The 20,771-nt window shown below is 58.6% G+C and overlaps 1 protein-coding gene across 3 annotated transcripts; it reads right to left on the bottom strand.

The window, feature by feature from the left end:
• Positions 1–154: 154 nt before the first annotated feature.
• Positions 155–20,768, bottom strand: KMT2B (lysine methyltransferase 2B). 3 transcript variants are annotated; one of them, XM_060084793.1, is made up of 37 exons: positions 20,385–20,768; positions 18,817–18,889; positions 16,557–18,577; positions 16,210–16,323; positions 15,965–16,115; positions 15,403–15,682; positions 15,186–15,241; positions 14,677–14,955; positions 14,283–14,377; positions 13,906–14,004; positions 13,651–13,764; positions 13,383–13,529; positions 13,188–13,283; positions 12,599–12,716; positions 11,989–12,102; positions 11,632–11,816; positions 11,468–11,557; positions 11,278–11,382; positions 11,071–11,144; positions 10,352–10,467; positions 10,165–10,256; positions 9,947–10,084; positions 9,055–9,213; positions 8,684–8,804; positions 8,528–8,606; positions 8,266–8,426; positions 6,960–7,187; positions 5,580–6,876; positions 5,404–5,493; positions 5,217–5,326; positions 2,105–2,242; positions 1,947–2,021; positions 1,665–1,842; positions 1,253–1,360; positions 1,052–1,135; positions 803–932; positions 155–712 (listed from the first exon to the last, which is right to left on the bottom strand). In XM_060084793.1, the coding sequence occupies exons 1-37, from the start codon at positions 20,751–20,753 to the stop codon at positions 437–439; spliced, it is 8,160 nt and encodes a 2,719-aa protein (XP_059940776.1). In that variant the 5' UTR covers positions 20,754–20,768; the 3' UTR covers positions 155–436. The 3 variants fall into 3 exon arrangements, with proteins under 3 accessions (XP_059940776.1, XP_059940775.1, XP_059940777.1); XM_060084792.1 differs by lacking the exon at positions 1,947–2,021 and having other exon boundaries at positions 20,385–20,753; XM_060084794.1 differs by lacking the exons at positions 18,817–18,889; positions 20,385–20,768 and having other exon boundaries at positions 16,557–18,238; positions 18,383–18,542.
• Between the last annotated feature and the right edge of the window lie 3 nt (positions 20,769–20,771).

Here is a 20,771-nt window from a genome sequence, read left to right on the forward strand (position 1 = left end):
TTTATGCTCTGGGCCTTAAGAGACCCCCCCCCAGTTTACTTCTAATTCTGAACGATGCCCTCTCGCCTTCCCTGGCTCAGGATGCGTGTGGGGCGCAGAGGAACGGAAGCTCCCACCTGCCCCCAGCACCATACAAATGGAAGACCACCTCTCCAAACATTGACAGACTTTATTGTGGGGGGTTCCCACCTGGGATCCCACCCTCTTAAATAAAAAAGTGCATAGAAAAGAAGGGATTTAGAAACTTTTGTACAATATCTACATCCTGGGCCCCCAGGGAAAGAAGGGGGTGACTGCTGGGTGGGCTGGAGGGGTGGAGGCAGGGCCCTTGCCACCTGCATGCCCACATCCACCCTGAACATGAGGGTGGGGTGAGATGCTCTGGGAGGGACGAGGGGCAAGACGGCAGCGGGGGGCGTGGCAGGCAGCCACAGCTTCAGTTAAGGAACCGACGGCAGCGCTTGGCGCCACAGTTGCAGGGCAGCTTGTTGCTGGCATCCTCAATGGGGAACTTGTAGTCATAGGTGAGCTCCTCGCCACGCAGGATGCGGCGCAGGGCGAAGATGACGATGTGCTTCTGGCCCTCCACGTGGATGACTCGAGAGAAGCAATTGGGCTCACACGAGTGGTTGATGAAGCGGGCGGCATTGCCATGCATGGTGGCATCCACCACGTCAAAGTCATCCATGCGGAACATGTAGCACCCAATGCCCTACAGGGATAGGGTGGGGCAGTCAGGGGCTCTGTTCCCATGGACCACGCTGTTTCACCCGTCTCATTCCCATGGCCTGGCAGAGCCTACCTTCCCATCATAGAACTTCTCCCGCTTGTCAGTGAGCACAGAGCGAATGACAATACCAGAGTACTCAATGACCATCTCGCCAGCATCGATGTTGCGTTTACAGAAGAGGCCCCGCCCGTGGATGGCAGATCTGCAGGGTTGCATGGGCAAGGGGGAGGTCAGGGGGCAGGGGGACAGAACCAAGGTAGTCCCACACTAGGGCACCTGTCCATCCACCCAAGGGGCATCCTCCCCCCCAACCCCACTGACCTGTAGACACCCACAGCCTCTTTGGATGTCTTCTTGAGGTGGCGAAAGCGCATGGCCATGGGCAGCTCCAGACTGGTGGCGCGTCTGGTGGGGGACGGCAGCGTCACACAGGGTGGTACCCAGGAATGACCTCTCTTGCCCTGATCACCCTCTTTTGGACCTTTCCAGACCATCCCCAGTACCCTGGCCTGCCCTCCATACCTGGTTGACCTGAGCTGCACCTCATCCTCTTCCTCGTCACAGGTGGCTCCCTCAGGGAGCACCCGGTGCTGGGAGGCCAGGAAGTTGAACATGTCAAAGGTGCACTTCCTGCAGGTGGGAGGGAGGAAAGGAAGGAGGTTCACAGCCATTCTTTCAAGAAGATGCGACCCATCTATTCTTTGGCCTGGGCCTGCTGCTGGTAGGGTAGGAGCAATACTGCTACTACTGAAGACACAGCAAAAGGGGAACAGATGAGGTTCATTCTTCTGATGTGAACTCTAGGAACAACTTCTGGAGTGGCCTAGTATCTTCTCCTCAGACCTCAGTTTCTAAACTGTAAAGACTTAATTCCCACCCTTGAGAACTCCTACAGGACGACCCCGACTCAGGCACCACACCCCAGACCTCTCACCGGAGATAGACCTCAGCGCGGGCTGCCCCATGGGGATTCAGCGGTGGCTCCTCCTGGCCCTCTCCCTGCTGGTGGTAGCGGAATTTATAGTGCTGACAGCGCTGAGCTCCGGGCAGTTGCTCTGCCAGGAAGATGACTGCATCGTGGTGGATGCCCAGGAGCCGTGCCCCACTCATTCCTGGGAAGAGTCAAAAGTGAGGACACATAAGTCATGTCGGAGGCCCATCCTGCCAACAGGGAGTCATCCCGGCCCCCAGCATCCCTGTGAAACCCCTCAGTTACCACTAAAGGAGAGATGTCTGAGCCGGGCATGCCCTCGGGCCTCTTGCACCTTCTCAATCAGAATTCTCCATGCCCCTGGGGAGAGGGCAGGCCAGAGCTGTCAGGATGGTGTTCTACGGGACACCTTCCCTCCCTGTCGATGCTACTCCCAAACTCACCCTCCAAGCTCTCGGCCTCCACGCTGAACCCATCCTCACTGCTGATCTCGAAACGCAGGTGTGGGCCCGCCCGTTTAGGGGCCTGGTTCTCTTTGTCCTCTGGGGATGGAGGCTCCTCCTCAGAGCTTGAAGCCTCACCTGGTCCCAAGGAGCAGATCAGAGTTGGGGAGGGTCACCCCTCCTGGACTCAGAAGCCCCTGGCTCCCCTCTGCCCTTCCTTCCTCCCGGCGTCTAAGCACAGCTGCTGGGTCTGAGGGCCTTCCTCCTGCAATATTTGCCCAGTGAACCCTATAGAATGGACAGTACTTTTTCTGAAGGGCCTACAGTCCCTTTACTGCAGGACATGCTTATGGCTCACTCAAACTCAGCCTACCGTAAATGCCCATCTACTCCTCATTTTTCTGCATCTCACACAAAATTTATAATACCGGAGAACTACTATATTTTGCACATGTATTTTTCTTATGTGTACCACATTTCCGTAAAGATTACCAATGTATTATTATAAAGGCCCATACTCACAGAATCAAGTATATGTACACTATGAGGGATTTCTCAGGGGCTAAAAATTTTAAAGCTAGAACAGATAGGACTAGCTGACACAGGTGAGGTGGATGTGAGAGAAAAGGGGGGTCAAGGACAATTCTTGAGGTGTGGAGCCTGAACAACTGGAAGGATAAAACGGTCACTGACTGAGATGGTGAAGGTGAGGGAGAAACGAGTTTGGGATGAATGTCGAGAACTCAGTTTGGAACGTGTTGAGGCTGAGATTCCTCTTAGAAAACCTTGCCTTTCAACTTGCTTGTGGAGATGGCGAACAGGCAGCAGGATATAAGAGCCTGGCTAGTGACTTGGGGGCTATCAGAATTAGAGATGGGGTTTACAGCCAGGAAGCTAGACAAGAGCACTCGGGAGTGAGTGGAGATTAGAGAAGTCAAGGCCAGGGCCCTGGGACACACCAAAGCTGACAGGCTGGGGCAGTGAGGAGGCACAGCCAGAGGTGAGGAGAGCGCTGGGGTGCTGGAAGCCAGGAAAGGAAGTGCTTCAAGGAGGGGGCGGGGGTCAGAGCACCAAATGCTGCAGCTGGCTCGAGCGGGACGTGGACTGAGGCCTGACCACCGTACCCGGGTTGAGTGGGGTGGGGGGCATATGTTTGAGTGGAGCATACCTTAGGAGGGGCAGGAGCCACATGGCCATACTTTCTCCCCATAGAACTGCTCTGGGCCAACCTGCCTATATGCCCTTCCAGCCCTAAGCAAGACTCTAAACCTAACTCTTGCTGTGTGTCCCACATCATCCTTGGGCCTCGCAATGCCCTAGGGTCCACCTCTGGCTTCTGCCACCTTTCCCCATCCTCACTTCCATTCTGTTCCCTGAGCACAACCACAGAGGCCTCGCCTGGGCACACTGTCACTTTCTTCTTTCTCATGGTGCTCATCCTAAGCTAGAATGTGCTTGTTAATTACACATCTGTTTCCTCTAGCAAAATGTGGTCTGGTTCCTATGGGCAGGGACCCGTCTGTCATGGTCACTGCCATATCCTCATGCCATCTCCGACCCCTGTAAGTAGCCTTTCAGTTAAACAGTCTCAGTCTACTTCATTCCACTTCCATACTCAGCAGCTTAGCTCTACATAATGAGAAAATCCACACATCTGGACAGGACTTGGGGCCACGAGGAATTCCGAGCCTCAGGCTGCTCAATTACCAGCTGACTTTGGCTGCAGCCTACTCCCTCTCCCACTGCCCTCCATGACCAACAGAGCACTGCCCTTCCAGCTTCACTGAGTCCATCAGCCAGAACTGCTCCACGTGCCCCCATCCCGCATACTGATGTCTCGTATCTCTGCAAGTACAAGCATGACTCGGAGATACTGCGGGTTCAATTCCAGACCACGGCAACAGAGCTAATATTGCAATAAAGCGAGTCACAAAAATCTTTTAGTTTCCCAGTGCATATACCAGTTACGTTTATACTATACTGTAGTCTAGTAAGTGTGCAAAAGCATTATGTCTAAAAAAACAATGTACGTACCTTAATTAGAAAATACTTTATTGCTAAAAAAATGCTAAACATCATGTGAGCCTTCAGGGAGTTGTAATCTTTTTGCGAGAGTAACAGCAAAGATCACTGATCACAGATCACCGTAACAAATAATGAAACAGTTTGAAGTATTAAGAAAATTACCAAAGTGTGACACAGAGACACAAAGTGAGCAAATACTGTTGGAAACATGACGCTGACAGACTTGCTCCATGCAGGGTTTCCAAAAACCTTCAATTTGTAAAAAACGTGACAAAGCAAAGGGCAATAAAACGAGGTATGCCTGTACACCTTCCTCATGTCCTTCCCTCCATCTCAGGGGTCTCTTATGCAAACCTGACCGCTATGTCTCCTCCCACCTCCTTTTCCATCCACGAGTCCCCGTCACCCTCATCCTTGCTTTTGCTGTCACAGCCCACACACCAAACCCCTCTGAGCTGCTCCCCCCAACCCCCAACCCCCACCCCAGACTCTTAACTGAGCTTTTTGGCAAAGTGCCTGGCTGCTGTTCTGGCTTCCTCGTCAAACACTGTCTTCAGTTCTGGACTCTGACACAACATCCTCCCTACCCTGTGCTACCTGCCCAAACAGTACACCCATCCTAGACCCCACGTGCCTGGTGTTCTCTGTGGCAGTTGGGACTGCTGACCACTCCCTTCCCTGAGCCTCTGGGACACCACCCTCCTCTGATCTCCTTCCCACTGTTCTTGTCCTTCCTCTGGGTCCTAGGTGGGCTCCATCCTGTGGATGGTCCCCAGAACTTCATCTCTGGCTTTACTAGGTACCTGACCTCTGACCCTGGTGCACTAGCCCCTGAAGCCCGTCCTTGGGCTCTTGGGCACACTGAACAAGCATGTGTCTGTTTCTGACACAGGCCATAAGCTCCCAAGGGTGTCTCTGTAACTCTAACACCCAGCCTCAGGCTCGTACCCAGGTAGGTATGCAATGTGCAACACCCAGTGAGCTGTTTTTTTTTTTTTTTTTAAGTGGACCAATTCTCTATCTGTGAGTTACTCAGCTGAGGCAAGCACCGGGAAGGACACAGTGAGAGGGAAAGGCTGGCCCCTACCTGAGTAGTGGTGCCACTGGGACTCAAGCAGCAGGTCAGGGGGACCATCGGGGGCCCGGGGAGGACCACCTTCTGGAAGTGGCAGCAGAGGGGACCGGTCCTGGAGGGGCCTGTGAGGAGAGACCTGTCAGAAGGAGGAAGTGACGGAGGTTCCAGAGCCTCCAGGGAAAGGAGGCTGGCCACTCACCTCGGGCTTTCCCCCCAAGTGGGCTCCCCAGGATCATCCAGGTCGAGAACTCCACGCACAGTGGGCGTTTTCATCCTCACTCGGCTAAACCTGGTGCGAAGTGGACTATGAGAAGGCTGAGCTGCCTTCTCCTGCCCACCTTTCTCCCACTCCGCAGCCTGGGCACGCTCACTCACCCGCTGCCACAAAGCCCTGGACCCTGCGGGGGGTCCTCCGAGGACTCTCCATCTTCCTCCAGCCGGGGGGTTTTGCTTGGGGGAGGTGCTGGTGGGGAACGGCCAGAGAAGGTGGACACCCTTTTGACGCGGATGGCCTGGCGGGGCGGGCTGGGGGGCCCACTGCTCAACACCAGAGTCAGTGGAGGGGGGGGTGGGGGAGGGGCAGGGCGGACCACCCCTACTACTGGCAACACACCCAGCAGGGGTCCGGGGGGCAGAGTCCAGGAAGCAGGGGCCGTGGGGGGGATGGGAGGGGGCAGAGGTGGTTGCTTCACTGGGGGTGAGACAGGTTCACCCTCCCCTGCCATCTTTACGAACACTTGCCCCAGCTTGTTGACCAGGATGATCTTGGATGTGGCAGGTTTGGGGGGCTCGGGGGCAGGGCCCAGGCTCAATACCCGGACCCCTGGGGCCCCAGGGAGCCAGGCAAACGTCCGGGTGGGGTCAGCTGGGCTAGGGGGCAGGCCCTGAGGGGGCTGGCTGCCATTGGCCAAGGGAGGTGCTGGGGGGAGTGGCTCCTCTCTAGGCCCAGCGCCCCCCTCCCCAGGCCCCCCTAGGTTCTTCAACACAAAATCCACAATTTCTGACGGCAAGTCCTCGGGAGGTCGAGCCCTGTCCCCTGCAGCCCCGATGACCCCAGCCCGGCCTGCTCCTGGCCCTGCAGGTGGAGCCCCCTGGCCCCGAGGCTGCTGGACTGCCTCGGCCTCGCTGTCGGTGCCATCATCCACTCCGTCCAGCTGTTCAATGCGGGGGGCTCCAGGGAGGGCTCCAGGGGCCAGGGCAGGGCCAGACACCACAGTCACAGGGAAGTGGACGTAGCGGGGGGTGGGGCTGGCCTCCTCCTCCGAACTGTCCCCTGGGCCCCCGTGGCTGCTCCCCACCGCCCCTGCAGCCACAATCTCTTCCTGGAAGGGCTCAGTCCCCAGCAGGCTGGCCGCAAAGTCCAGGTCAGCAGCACTCAGTCCTGACACCACCTCCATGTCCTCAAAGTCTGGGCCCAGGTCTTCAGGGGGTGGTGGAGGAGATGGGGCCCGGCCAGGGGGAGCCAGCTCCCCTGAGGTAGGTGTGAGGGCTCTAACGACTGAGGTAGGAGGGGGCACCCTGAGCTGAGGAGAGGTTCTGAGAGGGGGAGAGGCCCGCCGTGATGGTGGCAGCCTGGAAGCCAGAGGGCTGGGACGACGGGAGCGTCTTGGGGGAGCTGGGAAGTCCGGGTCTCCCACCGTAGGGATGTGGTGGGTCAGAGAAGATGGACTTCCTGTAGGGGGAAGGGTCAGGGTCAGCCGGGAGCTCCTGCCTCACCCTGCCCCACCCCTCTCCCAGACACTCCCAGGTACTCACCAGGGGAGGGCAGGGGTCCAAAGGAGACACCCCCCAGGGGCCTCCGGGATGGTGAGTAGTTGGGCACTTTGATTCGAGCCCCCGAGAAGGAGCGGGGGGCTGGAGGAGGGGCGCTGCTTGGATCCGGCCGAAGTGGGGGGTCCTGGTTCTCAACGGGTGAGTGGTGCTCAGGAGCTCTAGGGATAAGGGCACCTGTATCTGGTGGGGCGTCCACATGATCTGGGGGCTCTAAAGAGGCAAAAGGATGGCATCATGGGTGGCAGGGGCTCTTTGTGAAAGCCTCCCCTCACATACCCTTTGTTCTTTTGAACCAACCGCACCTTCTCTGCCTGGCCCCTGAGCTGGGGACAAGGCGCATGGGTTCCCAGTCATCACCCAGGTCCCAAACCCCTCTGTGGCCTCTGCAAAACCTCCACACACACCTGGGTCAGAGTTCCTTTGTGACCCCTCCTCACCCATCCTTTGCCATCTCCCCACTTCCTGGCTGCCTACTGCTCTCTGATTCAGGCCCCACACAGGGCACTGCCCTCTCTCCAGCACGGCCAGTCCTACCTGCTCTGCACATCCCTGCCACATCAAATGCATCCACCCCGTCCTGGCGCTTGCGGCTCCCCATTACCTGGCTCCACCCAATCTGTGCAAGCTGATCTCTGCTGCCTCCTCCCAACACTTTCTTGTTTCCAGCCAGGATGGCTGTACCCTCCTCCCCTCTCTACCCTGTATCATGCTCCAACCCAGAACAAACACCTCACCCACAAGCGCAATCCAAATCTCCTCCTCCTCCCATTCGGCCCACAAGGACCTCTCCCTCTACCTATCTCCAAGCCCATTCTTTGCTTTGTGCCATCCAGCGCTCAGCTACATCCCTCAGTGCTAGCACAGATGGGAAGGTGCCAGTTTGGGAAATGAGCAGATTTAGGTTTGAATCCTGGCTCCACCACTAGGTCACTGTGGAGAGCTACTGCCCTCTTTGAGTTGTACAGAGGAGCTTATACTTTTCTCAAAGGGCTGTGGGGAGCACTACATGAGCACGCAGCCCCAAGTCAGGTGGCCATAAATGCTCCCTACATTCGTGCACAAGCAGGTAGCATGGCGCTCTCCCCTCAGCGTCCTGGGAGATGCTGAGCACAGTCCCCGCACACTATGCGCAGCCATTAAGTCATCTCAAGCTACTGCCATTATAACAAGTGGCACAATGGCAAGCATCCTGGGGTTTCCTTAGGGCACAAGGAGAATAAGGATTGGTGGGTAACTGTTTGGGGAGGGCAGCACTCAGGGAAGAAGATGAGGAGTTCCAAGGCTGTACCTGAGGAAGGGGCGGGGCTGTGCACAATGGTCTGGTTCTCCTCTGCCGCCTCCAGGTGAACTGGCTCTTCCCTCGGCCCCCATGGCCGATACTCCAGAATTCGACACCGATACCAGCAGCGCCGCCGAGCATCTACTGTGCTCCAGTATAGACGGGAGCACCTGACGGGTGGGCGTGTGGGACAAGAGGGTCGGGACAACTTAGGAAACAAGATCCAGTCCTGGAGACCCCCAGCCCCACCAATGTCCCTTGGGCTGCTCACTGGTAGCCAATGGGGAAGAGCCGTCCCTCGCAGTCTGAGAGGTCAGACAGAGTGCCCAAGGAGTCGATTCGGATGGAGCCTATGGTGCAGAGGAGAGGTCAGGAGGGTGGGCCCAGGCAGCGTCAGGAAGACCAGGGTAGAGAGCAAGCTGCTTACCAATGAGCACATTGATGGCATCAGGTTCAAGCCCCGTCAAGAACTTTCGCTTGAAGTTGATACCCTCAAAGTCCACATAGACTCGGCGGAGAACATCAAAACCGTCAGGGGTCACGATCTCCTGGGAAGGGGGTGGCAAATGGGGTTGCTGGATTGGTGGTGGGTGAGGGGGATGTGAAGGAAGGCTCTGGAGGCAGAGACTGGTCAGTCAGGGGCTTGACTAAAGGACTGGGGGCGGGGGGGGGGGGTAAGGGAACAAGGAAGAGACACTGAGAGGCAGCTGGGGCCAGGCCTGAGGGGCTACGGAGCTCCTTGAGTGGAAGAGGAAGAGAGTGCAGTGGGGAGCTGTCTCCTCAAGGGTGCGGGCCCACCTTGCCATCCAGCAGGTCTGTGTGTTTCTGGCAGAAAACTTTCTTGTCATCTTGGAAGATGCAGTAGCTGGCCCGGGCACACATGAAGTGGAAGTTGCTGAGGCAGGAGGAAAGGCAGCAGCCCACCGTGGCTCCAGGCTTCAGGCAGAGCTCACAGCGCTGTGGGGGGAAGGGGCTGCTAAAGGGGGAAGCCAGTGACCTGAGCCAGGGTCTGACACTCAGCATCGTTGTCCCTGAGACTCTGCTTGGGCCCCTGCCTAGCCCAGCACCTCACCAAGCAAAGGCACTCACCAAACATTACCTCTCCCCTAGCTGCATCCAAGGCCAGGTACACATCAAAACCATTTCAGACTGTTTGAAACAGAATTGCAGCAGGAAGAAAAATAACAAGAGCTAAGGCTGAGAGTGGCATTTACCTTACCATCTTCCTCATGCTGTTCTAGCATGGAACCTGTATTATTTCATTTCACCTTCACACCTGCCCCGTGGTACGTCTATCATCCTTCTTTCTGAGGGTGAGCTGGAGACGTTCTACAGTACCTGACTCAGGTTCGAAACTGGTAAGGGGGATTTCTAACTCAGGCTACACCTCACCTCACAGGGATATAATAAGAGCTAAACGCCACACTGTACGGAAAGCATCCAGCACAGGTTTAATCAACGAATTCAACAGACTAACTTTTAGTCTCCCAGGCTTCAGGCCCACATTATGGCCAGAGAGCACAAATAGGAGAAGAGTTGCTGTCACTGCAGCACCACAGTGCTGGGACAACCAAGAAAGGTACCTAGGACCAGCAGTGGAAGGACAAGCTGTGGCAGAGACTGAACAAGAGCGTCTCCGAGTGGAGGAGGGCCCCGAGGACTGCCCACCTCTCCAGGCCCGTGCCCTCACCATCTGCCTCCCTCGAGCCACAGCAGCGTGCACGTTCTTGAGGGAGCCGTCATTTTCTTCGAACACCTCGGCTGACCAGATGGCACAGTTGACATGTGTCCACTCATTCTGCCCGATGTACAGAAGCCGCCCTGCCTCCTGGGGACAGAGGAGGGTGGCAGGAGGGGAGGCCCCAGAGACCAGACCCCACAGCCTGGGCTTCATGCTGTAGCCCTCACCTTAGAGTCTGCATCCCCATATTTGAGGCACAGCGCACACTGACGGGGGTCCTCCAGGTGTGAGAAAGCAGCTGAATCCTTGCCCTGGAAAGCTGGAAGGGGTGTGGGAAGGAAGGTCCAAGAATGAGGACCTGGAGCCTGGCGCACCAACCAGGGGATCTGGTTTCCAGCCCCGTTTTCCCAGTACCTGTTGAGGGGTCCCCTGGAGGCTGCCCTGACTCTGGGGCCTCTGGTTCCTGCTGCCTCCACTGAGCGTAGACGTGGTCCAGGGAAGGGGGCAACACGGCATTGGGGAGGACTCCGCTGTGGACAGGCAGGGTCAGCCTCTGACAAGTCTCTTAACGGGGGGTGGGGGCTGCACCGGGGCCCACCCACAGTATCAGCCTGAATATGCCATGACACCCTCTGTCCCCTCTCTACGTGGAATTTCTCTCAGTCTCCCAAACAAGCCAGGCCCTCTCATGCCACCTTTGGCCCACGAAACACTGTTCCTCATGCCCGGAATACTTTTCCTCCACTTCTCAGCTTGGATGTCATCTCTCCGGGAAGCCTCAGGCCCTAGGCTCCTAGGCAGGCGCCTCCTCTGGGCTCCCACAGCCCCTGGGTCTCCCCATCAGCGCCCTGACTGTCTGGGTCATCAATGCCTGCCCAACGTCCCAAACATGGCTCGCCCACTGCTGTCCCCAACACTGCCTTGCATAAAGTAGAACCGAAGTACGATTTAACTACACAATCTGAGTCTCTGCTCGTCTAGAACCACTGGGGACTCTCATGCTGGTTCCACCACCCTCCAGACCCTAACCCTGCTCCTCGTCTATTCTCAGTCCAGCTTGACCCTGGATTCCTAGGTGCCCTTGCCTTTGCCCTCACTCCCTGGCTCCCCTCCTGCTACCCAGCCTCGCTCACTTGGGCAGCCGGGTACTCCGTCGCCAGTACTTGGGGTCGTGGGCGTCGAACCAGCCGAACGCAGACTCTAGCAGCTGGGGAGCAGGTTAACAGGATGAGAAGAAGTGGCTTCCTCAGGAGAGCTGGCGGGGGCAGGGTCTGAAGGACCCACTCTCTCCTCCCCACTACCACGCTAGCTACCCTCCAGGCATCCCCCAAAGAGCTCACCTTCAGTAGGAGCCCCTTCGTCTGGCCTCCAGCCCGGCGCTCCGGCGTCTCTCCTTCTTCCGAGTGCCTCATCAGGATGCCCACCACATCCTCCATGAAGCTGTGCTGTAAGGGGGTTTGTCAGGACTCGAGCCTCGACCCCAACCCTCTCCTCCTGGAACCCACCTGTTCCTCTCAATGTCCCACTCACCACGGACTTGTAGTGGCCTTCCTCAAAGCGCTGGCTCACAGCGTGCAGATCACAGGGCCCTGGGTGCAGCTGCTTTCCATCCTGCCCACACTGTAAAGAGGGGAAGTCAGCAGGGCTCGTGCTGGACCTAGGCCCACCCCGTCCTGCCACCTGGGCCCCCAGACCTGGGTGCACAGCAGCAGTGGGCCTGCCACCTTGGAGCTCAGCAGGCCCTGGAGCACCTGGCGCAGGCCCCCCTGCAGGGCCCCACTCAGGGCCTCTCGCCAGCGGGGGTGCGTGGCCCCAGCACATGGCCCACAGGTGTACAGCACCGAGTCTGGCAGCCCCGACAGGATCTCATAGTCTTCATCTAGAACAGCCAGGGCAGGAAAGGAAAAAATGGTTTAGGGAGGTGTGAGGGCTTTCGGCAGCCCCCAGATCACCAAGAACATTCAGCCCTGTCCCCTGAGGGCCTGTGGTGGAGGGTAGAACAGGGGTCCCCAAAGGACTGAGGCCATCCCCCAGGTAATCCACCCACTCACCTGAGAGCCCCTCACACTTCGCGTGCACCCAGTGGTCACACTGGGCGCACTGCATCATCTTGCTCTCGTAGTCGTTGTCTTCATAGCAGCGTGTGCAGATCGGGCAGTAGTTTCCTGGAGCGAGAGGGAAGGAGAGACAAGTCAGAGGGGCTGGTGCCACGAGCTGCCCCTCAGAGCCCCTGTCCAGAGGCCAGCCATCCCTTGACTGCTGCAGGAGCTGCCTCTATCATGCCCCACTTGGGTCCCTACCATTCCCCAAAAGCTGGCTGAGGATAAGGCTGCTTTTCTAACTCTGCAGCCTCAAGGCCTCACAAAGGAAAAAGCTTTGCTAAACATGCTGCCTGAGTAAATGAGGAAGCCCAGGTCTTCAAAGAGTTCAGTGGAGACTTGAGGTTCCAGGAGGTATCTCAGGGACCACCACAAGGGTGGGCTCCACGCCCTCTACTCCCACTGCCCTCAGTGGGAGAGTACTCTGAGTGGAAGGAAAGGCTCCATAGTTAGAAGAGAGTAGAAAGCCCCTAGAGAAGAGTATCTGTTCCAACTGCTTGTCTAGAAACCTGGCCCACTCCCCGGTGGCCCCCGGGGCCCCGGTCCCCTGCCAGGTCCCCACCTTTCTCATAGAGCTGGGTGCACCTGGGGCAGAGGCTGTAATCTCCCGACCACTCGACGTCCCAGTTCTTGCCTGGAGTCGCCCCACAGCTCTTACAGCGCACGCAGGCTGAGCAGATCTGGGAGGGCAGGGCGACATTAGGGGGAAAGCCAGACACCGGGCTGGAGCAGTGCGAAGGGGAGATGGGCAAAGAGGAGGCAGGGGACAGATGAGGAAGGATGGATAAGAGGAGGAAAGGTGTGCAGGAGAGGTGAAGAGGAGGAGGAAGGGAGAAGGAAAGCAGCAGGGCAGGAGAGAAATGAAGTGGGGAGATCGGTAGAGTGAGGCGGAAGAGTTTAGGCTAGAGCAGGAGGGGGCTGTGAGCTGGGGGCCGTGGAATGCATGAGCCCGTAAAACCATTACATACAAATTCTGCACATAAACCTTGTCTACGTGAAATTCTTGAAGAGGACGTGTGATGTTTATCAAACTCTCAGAAGGACCTCCACCCTTCCCCTCCTCCTGAGAGCCCTGGCCTAGAGCAAGTCTGGGGGTGGTGTGCAGCATTAATCAGAACTCCAAAGTAAGGGGTGGGGGCCTCATCTCTCACCCAGTGGCGCCGTTTGCGTGTGGCCCGCGTTGGGTAGCTGGGCCCCAGGCAGGCTGGGTGGTAAGCATGGCGGCAGCGCTCGCACTCCAGGAGGTGCTGTTAGATGTTGGAGAAAGACAGCAATGGCAGAACCTACTGGCACAGGGACACCCCTTCTCTTTCATGCCTCCACTGCCATGGCCCTCGTGCCCAAACCTTGGATCCCCGGCCTTTGCGCCCACAGACATGGCAGAACTTGCAGCGGCGGCAGCACCAAGCGTCATGATGTTGGGGCAGGGGCCGCTCGGCCTCCTCCAGGCAGAATGGGTGGAAAGGGTCACAGCAGACTTGGCAGAACACCAGCTGGGGTGGGGAGACGGAACGACGGGCAGAGTGTGAGGCCAGGAGGCCAGGGAATGTGACCCTGTGGAGAGGGCCCAAGAAACCAGACTTGGGGGGCTGTGAAAAAAGGCAGGGGTCCAACCTCATGCAGGCCTTTGCTGGCACACAGCAAACACACCATCGGTGGTCCCCCTGGCACGGAGGTGAGTACGCTCAGGCCGCCCATCAGCCACACGTTCTCCAGATCACAATCCTCCTGAGGGAAGAGAAGACAAGAGGTCAGAGAGCAGCCAGGAACACAAGCCAGATCCAACCTCAAAGCCTTGGTTTCTCACTCATAATCAACGAGTTTCCTCCCACCGTAGTCCCCACCACCCTCCCCTGCTCCATGCCGTACCTTAAAATCCACACGAACCCGGTGCACGCCATCAGGGGACTTTTGTTTTCCAGTCCAGCCATTGGGAAAAGAGACAAAAGGGCCAGGGGCCAAAGCATCCTAGGGAGGATGGTGGTGCTCAGAGTGCTGCCAGCCCCACCCTTTACCAACTTTTCTCCTCACCGCCCTCTCCTCCAGCCTACCCAACCCTGCCTTTTGCCCAAATCCTACTTGGCCTCAGAAGGATAGGCCTGCTTCAACCCCTCAGGACCTGTCCTCTGGCGTGGACACACCACAGCACTCAGGTGAGCCTGTTACCCTGACTTGCCAGGAAGCTCCTTGGGGTGGAGCCATGCCTTCCACCGGACTCGGGGTTCTTGGTGTGGGGCTATGCTGACCTTGTCCAGGCGCCTTCGGGCCTTGAGCTGCAACACGGGCTGCAGCGTGGGTTTGCGGGGCCGACTCTGCTCCTCGGGTTCTGGCACTGGCAGCTCTAGGCAGGACACACGAGCGGTGAGGTTTCCCCTCTTCTCTGCCCCATTCCCCCTCCTCTACAACCCCCAACTGTTACCTGGATCCCCAGGGCCTTCTTTAACTAGACAAGGTCCACTAAGATGACTTGGGCCTTGTTCAGCAGGCTACTGAAAACCTCCTGCACCCGTCCTCCCTGTCCACTAAAACCACCCCCCTTCTCTACACTGAGACCGACAAAGCCCTGGGTCTGGGAGTCCTGACCCTTCCACACACAAGACACAGGACTGACTGACAGAGGAAGCAACAAACAATTCGCACCATTCTCTCGGGGGGCCCGACGCCGAGGAGCAGGGGGACCCCCAGGCTCTGAGTCATCCGAGTCCTCGAAGATATCATAGGAGGGTCGCTGTTTGACGCAGCGCCGGGCTGACTTGCGCTGCAGTAGGAGGGAGTCCTGCTCCTCGGGCCCCGGGGGGGCCACCACCTCCTCCCGGGGCCCCCCAGCTCCCGCCCCCCGGCGTGGGCCTGGAGGACCAGGGGAGGCCTCAGGAGATTCATCGGAATCCCAGGGCAACAGCGTCTTCACTATCGTCCGGCCTGTGGGAACAGGGGACGTAGTAGGATCTGAGCTCAGCCAGGGACATGGGACACTGGGATGGAGAAAAGCCAGAAAAAAGTGGGGCAGAAGCGAACAAGCACATGACGGAGAAGCAAAGAAAGGTGGTGGACTGCAAAGGTATGGGGAGGAGAGCGAAGAAGACATGGTTTCCTCCGTACCACGAATCTCAGTAAGATTGTGTAAAGAAATGCTCCTCAAACCTCGTTACCTTTTTTGGCCAGCCGTTCCATCTTCCGAGCCTCTATCTTGTCACACTTCCGGTATCTGGGGAGGGGAGCAGCACGTCACCAGGGTAGGGGACTGGTGGTCTGGGGGAAGAGAGGAAGCTCTCCACAAGGATGCCAATCCCACTGCTCTGCTGGGGCAGGAGGCCTGGGTAACTGACAACCACGGGTGGGAATGGAGGCTGCACCTCAGCTACTCACACACAGCACTGCTTCTTGGTGTTGGGGCCCCCAAACTTGGGCTTGTCCAGGCAGTTGACACAGGACCCACAGTCCTGCACACGCAGGCAGCCCCGACAGTGTCCACACCGTGCCATCCGCATCTTCTTGCCATGATGGGAGGGCAGTGAGCGCCGGGGTGCATGTGCCAGGGTCCCTCCAGACCCCGCAGGCTCCGAGTCTCCCCCAGGCCCTGCTGGCTCCACCTTTCCCCGGCGGGACCGAGACGGGACGCTCTCAGTCTCAGATGCTGACGATGTATCTAGTGCAGCAGAGAGGCCGGGATGGAGCCACAAAGCCACCAGGAGTTCTACCTCATTTCCCTAACCTCCCCTAGATCCCATTCAACTGGCCTTCTGGTCCCCACTTTCCCACAGTACTCCCATTTCAGGTGCTCCCAAATCCGCTCTAAGACCTAGCACTCCAACCCACTTGCCACCTGGCCCCAAGCACCCGACTCAGCTGCCATTCTTCCAGGTTCTTGATGTTCACTTGCCGCCAAACTTGACACAGCTGTCAAATATCCCAACACGCCCGCCCCTACCCTCCGTGGCGAGGTCCTGCCGATCCCGGAGAGGGAGAGCGCTGAGGCGGGGGACGTCTTCGGGCACCATGGCCCGGGCCTGACCCAGGGCCACAGCAGCATGACGGCAGACATGTTTGATGCGGGGGCCTTGCACAGGGGACTCGGGGCCCTGGGGGGAGGAGAAAGCAGGAACGTATGTGGAGCGCTGCCCCTTGTGGCCCCGAAACCAGCCTTCTTCAGAGCGCCTTCTTCCCACTCCATACCGATGGTCTCTCTCTCTTAGTTTCCATCGATTCATCTTCAGACCTGACAGAACCTCTGTCTGGGATCTGCTTGACAGCCCCCACGACCTCCTCCATCTGCCCTCCAGGGCTTGACTGGTGGGGGAATAAACAGGGTCAGAGGCTAGAGAGCGAGAAAAAATGGGGCCAGGAGACTAGCAGTGGGGAGGGATGGGGCCAGGGAAGGAACACAGGAAGCTGGGGGACAGGGGAAGGACTGGCTCTGAAGGTTCCCTGCAATGCTGGAGCGTGTCGAGGGAGGGAACGAGGTTCAGGGCCACAGAGGATTGAGGCTGGGTGCAGGGGCCTGGCCCAAGAACCACGCTCACCGGCATCAAAGATGCCACCTTCTGCTGCTGCTGCTGGTCGATCTTGATTAGCTGCACCTTGGCTCTCTTGAGGAGGCTGAACATTTTCTCCTCCACACCAGACAGTGGTAAGGAAGCCAGGCCTGCAGTCCGGGCCTTTTCCAGTGGTGGCGGCTGCTGCGGTGGCGGCGGCTGCAGCTGTAACTGCGGCTGTAGTTGTGACTGCTGTGGTGGGAGCGCTGGAGGCAGCAGCTGGGTGTGCAAGGCCTGTACGGGCTGCTGCAGCTGAGCCTGAGGCTGCTGCCCACTGCTTGGAGCTGGAGCCCCAGGAGGCGGCACCTCCGCCTTAGCAGGAGTGGCGACCACAGGGGCAAATCGAGGCAAGCTGAGGTGGTTCGTGCGGCCCGCTGCCCGTGGCTCAGGCTCAGCTGGAGAGTCATCGGCAGGAGGCGGCTCTGGCTCAGGGGCTTCAGGGGCCCCGAGAGAAGGAGTAGTAAGCACCGATTCGTAGATCTTCAGGTGGGCTTCGCTTGGGGTAAACTGAGGGGCCCGAAGGAGCAGGGGCCTCCGGGACGGAGTGGCGGGTGCAGGAAGCGGGGGTGGGGCCGGTGGAGGAGCAGGGGGAGGAGGGGGCAGTTCCCGGGTCAGTGAGGTCCAGCGAAATGTGGGTTCCCTTAGGATGGACCGTCTCTTCTCAGGGAGTGGGGCTGGGGTAGGTGGAGGAGTTGGGGCACGCGGTGGAGACGGGGCTGGCGCTGGTTCCTGGGGTGCGAGTGGGGAGGTGGCAACAGGAGGCCGTAGAGTAGGTGAGACCTCCACCTTTGAGGGTTTGGGCGGGTCTTCATCCATAAATCGCCGGGGCGTCTTGATGACACGGGAAGAGCGGGCACTCACCACAGGCATAATAAACTGCCGGATGTTCTTCAGAAAGGTGGTACTTTTGGGGGCCACAGTGGGGCTGTCTTCCAGAGGGCCTCCTGTGGTGGTGCTGGGGACTGGAGTGGGAGGAGAGGTGCCCTCTGGCCCTGCCCGAGCAGCTTCCCGCTCTGCCCGCTGGCTGGGAGTCAGGGGAGGCCGGCCCCTCTTCCTGGAGCATGTAGCTGGGACCACGGGAGGAGGGGATTCTGCCTGCTCCTCTGGGGCAGGAGGCGGTGGAGGGGATGGTGGGGGCGGAGGAGACACTGGGGGTGGTGGAGGGCAAAGTGGGGATGGAGGAGATGTTGAGCAGGGTGGGAGGGAAGGAGGAGGTGGAGGGGCTGGAGGAGTCAGGGGTGGTGACAGCAGCTTCGCCTCTCCCTTTTCTTCAGCTGGCACCATCTCTTCCTCGGCTACAGCTCGCTCTTCGTTCTCTTCCTCCTCCTCCTTGTCTTTCTCTTCTTTCTCCTCCTCTCCGTCCTCCTCCAGCTTCTGCTCCTTCCTCCAGCAGGGGCCCTCTCCCTGTCCAGATCCAACTCTTCCTTGAGGGGCATCCTGCCAGCTTTCCTCATGTTGATCTTGACCCTGACCTGATTCAAGTCCCAAGGACAATTGTCCCATCTTCACTTTTTTGGCCTTTGAAACAAACTTGATCACGAGGGGGAGCCCGCCTCGGCCTCGGCCCCTGCCTCCACGGCCTCCTCGCCCAGACTGTCCTCCACGCTTGGGGGTCCCAGGTCCTGGGCCGGGCCCCTCCTTGCACTTCCAGCTGCCAGTTCGGTGTTTTACTGGAACAACAGGAGGTGGGGGCTCAGGTTTGGGGATTGTCACAGCTGCTTCTGCCACCACTACTGCTTGTTGCTTCTTCCTGCAGGGGCCTGCTGACCGTCCTGGGGGCCGCCCCCGAGACCGACGGGGGGTGGAGGACTCACATGCCCGGCTCCGGGGGGCTGGGGGTGCCTGGGCCCGCCGGAGAAGTTCAGTCAGTGCCTGCACCATCCGTTCTGTGCCCTCCTCACCCCGTTTCCGGGCAGGAGTCTTTGGGGGGGTAGGAGCCACATCTGCTAGGCGAGGAGGCGGAAGGGGGGTCGTCTTATGCTTGCGGCCCCGACCTCGGGGGGCTCGACCTAAAAGGAGAATAGGTGTGGGGAGATGGGTCAAGGTAGCCCTGAAGACTGAGGAAGACTCCAGGAGGGCAGGGACTAAGTCTTGTCTGTTTCCCCGACAGCCCAGCCTAGCTTGAGCTTTGAACACAGAACACACTTGGTAACTGATGAAGACTCTAGTTGAGCAGGGAAGAGCTGACACGAAAAGCAAGAATAACATTCTTGTAAAGCTATAGAGGTAGAGTTTCCCCATCACTCACCTCGCTGGGATCGGAGCGCAGAGCGCAGGGAACTGGGGGCCACATCTTCATCTGAATGAAAACCCTGAAACTCCTGATTTAGGGGACCAGGGGTGGAGGGGAGAAACAGCAGTCAGTGCCAAAGCCCTCGTTTCATGTGAGACTCAGGTTCCGAGGAATATTCCCAGCTTCCCCCTTAACATATCCCTATTTACAAAAGAACTAAAAAGACTGGAAAGTGAGGGGAAAAGAAAAGACGGTCTCCTCCTAGGGATGGAGGCAGAGGCTATTTTGAACCTGCACCCCCTTCCAGACCACACCAGCACAGCCATCAGTGGTTCACTGGTCCAAAGGGAACAGAAGAGGGTCTCCTCAGATCAGGCAGTAGGGCTTCCCTGGTGGCGCAGTGGTTGAGAATCTGCCTGCTAGTGCAGGGGACACGGGTTCGAGCCCTGGTCTGGGAAGATCCCACATGCCACAGAGCAACTGGGCCCGTGAGCCACAACTACTGAGCCTGCGCGTCTGGAGCCTGTGCTCCGCCACAAGAGAGGCCGCAACAGTGAGAGGCCCGCGCACCGCGATGAAGAGTGGCCCCCGCTTGCCACACAGCAACACAGCAAAAATAAATAAATTAATAAACTCCTACCCCCAACATCAAAAAAAAAAAGAAAGAAAGAAAGAAAAAAGATCAGGCAGTAGGCACTACCCTCAGATTCCCTCATTCTCCAACTGAGAAAAAAGTGGAACCTCTGCTTATACCCTCTCGGGCTGCAGTTTCTTCCTCAATGAAAATGGGAATTGGGGCACCCAAACAGGTGTGTGTGTGTGTGTGTGTGTGTTTGTGTGTGGCGTGTGTGTGGTGTGTGTGTGTGTGTGTGTGTGTATCAAGCGGTTTATCATATTATAATCTGCCCTGAGTCCTCAGGTGGCTACAAACTGTCCTAAGTAATAAAAAGCACACCTTCCTGCCTTTTCTGAGAGACTGGTGATAGTGATAAATCCTGAATTGAACTCAGACCTGCTAGAGTGCCCAGTCTCATCCTGCATTCCATTTCTCTTCAACCTGTGCCCCCAAGAGGAAAACCTCCACCATTTTACCCTCTCTCCACTTTAAGTCAGAAAAAGAATTGGGGCGCTGGTGAAATCAGGGATGTGCCGGAGATTATGCGGCCGGGCAGGGCAGCCTGCAGGTAAGAGCCCAGAGAGCCCTAGCCTGGGTCGACACTCGAGCCACGCTGCTGCTGTCAACCACCGGTTGGGAGTGCAGTCCCCACAACCTCCTAGCCCAAACCTCTCCTGCCCTGGATTTGCCAACTACCAAGAAGGATCAGCCCAAGACACTTCAGCAGGACCTGCCTCGGGCCCAAGTGCCCAGCTGCAGCCCGGGCTTCTCTATCCACTTTCAGAGGCCTCTTCCTCCGACAGCTCCGTGCAGCCTACCTCCTCCCATGCCTACGTCCAGGGCCCTTTCCCTCCTCAGGAGGCCTGAGGACCACGCTTCCCCACGCCACCCCTCGGGGCCACCCAGACCCCTGGAAGCCCCCCGCCTCCGCCCCGCCCGGCGCTGGGGACGCCTCCGACTGCCTCACCTCATCGTCGGACTCCCCGTCACTGCTCTCCTCCTCCAGCAGGCAGTCCCGGCTCGGGCCCCAGCCCCAGCCCCGGGCCCGGCCCCGGCCCCGACCCCGCTGAATGCGCGGGCCGGCCCACAGGCGGCGGAGCCGGCGCAGGCCCCGGCGGAGCCCCAGCAAACGGAGCAGGGCCGTGTCCTCCCCGGGCTCGGCTCCGCCCGGCCCCGCCGCGCCGCCGCCGCGCCGCAGAGCTACCCGCACTCTTTCGGCCCCGCTGCCCCGTCCGCCGCGGCCTCCGCCCCCGCCAGAGCCCCGAGGCCGGCCCGGGAAGCGGCCCCGCGCGGAGCCAGGCCCGGGGCAACTGCCGCCGCCCGCCGCCGCCGCCATCTTGGCACCGTGAGAGGG

The sequence above is a fragment of the Mesoplodon densirostris genome, chromosome 19, assembly GCF_025265405.1.
Source record: "Mesoplodon densirostris isolate mMesDen1 chromosome 19, mMesDen1 primary haplotype, whole genome shotgun sequence".
Classification (NCBI taxonomy): Eukaryota; Metazoa; Chordata; class Mammalia; order Artiodactyla; family Ziphiidae; genus Mesoplodon; species Mesoplodon densirostris.

Excerpts from the sequence above, each read along its gene's own strand:
- KMT2B (XM_060084793.1), bottom strand. The coding sequence starts at position 20,753 with ATGGCGGCGGCGGCGGGCGGCGGCAGTTGCCCCGGGCCTGGCTCCGCG. Across the intron at positions 16,116-16,209 it reads CTAAGAGAGAGAGACCATCG|GGCCCCGAGTCCCCTGTGCA; the intron begins GTATGGAGTGGG and ends TCCTCCCCCCAG. Across the intron at positions 1,361-1,664 it reads CGCGCTGAGGTCTATCTCCG|GAAGTGCACCTTTGACATGT; the intron begins GTGAGAGGTCTG and ends TCCCACCTGCAG.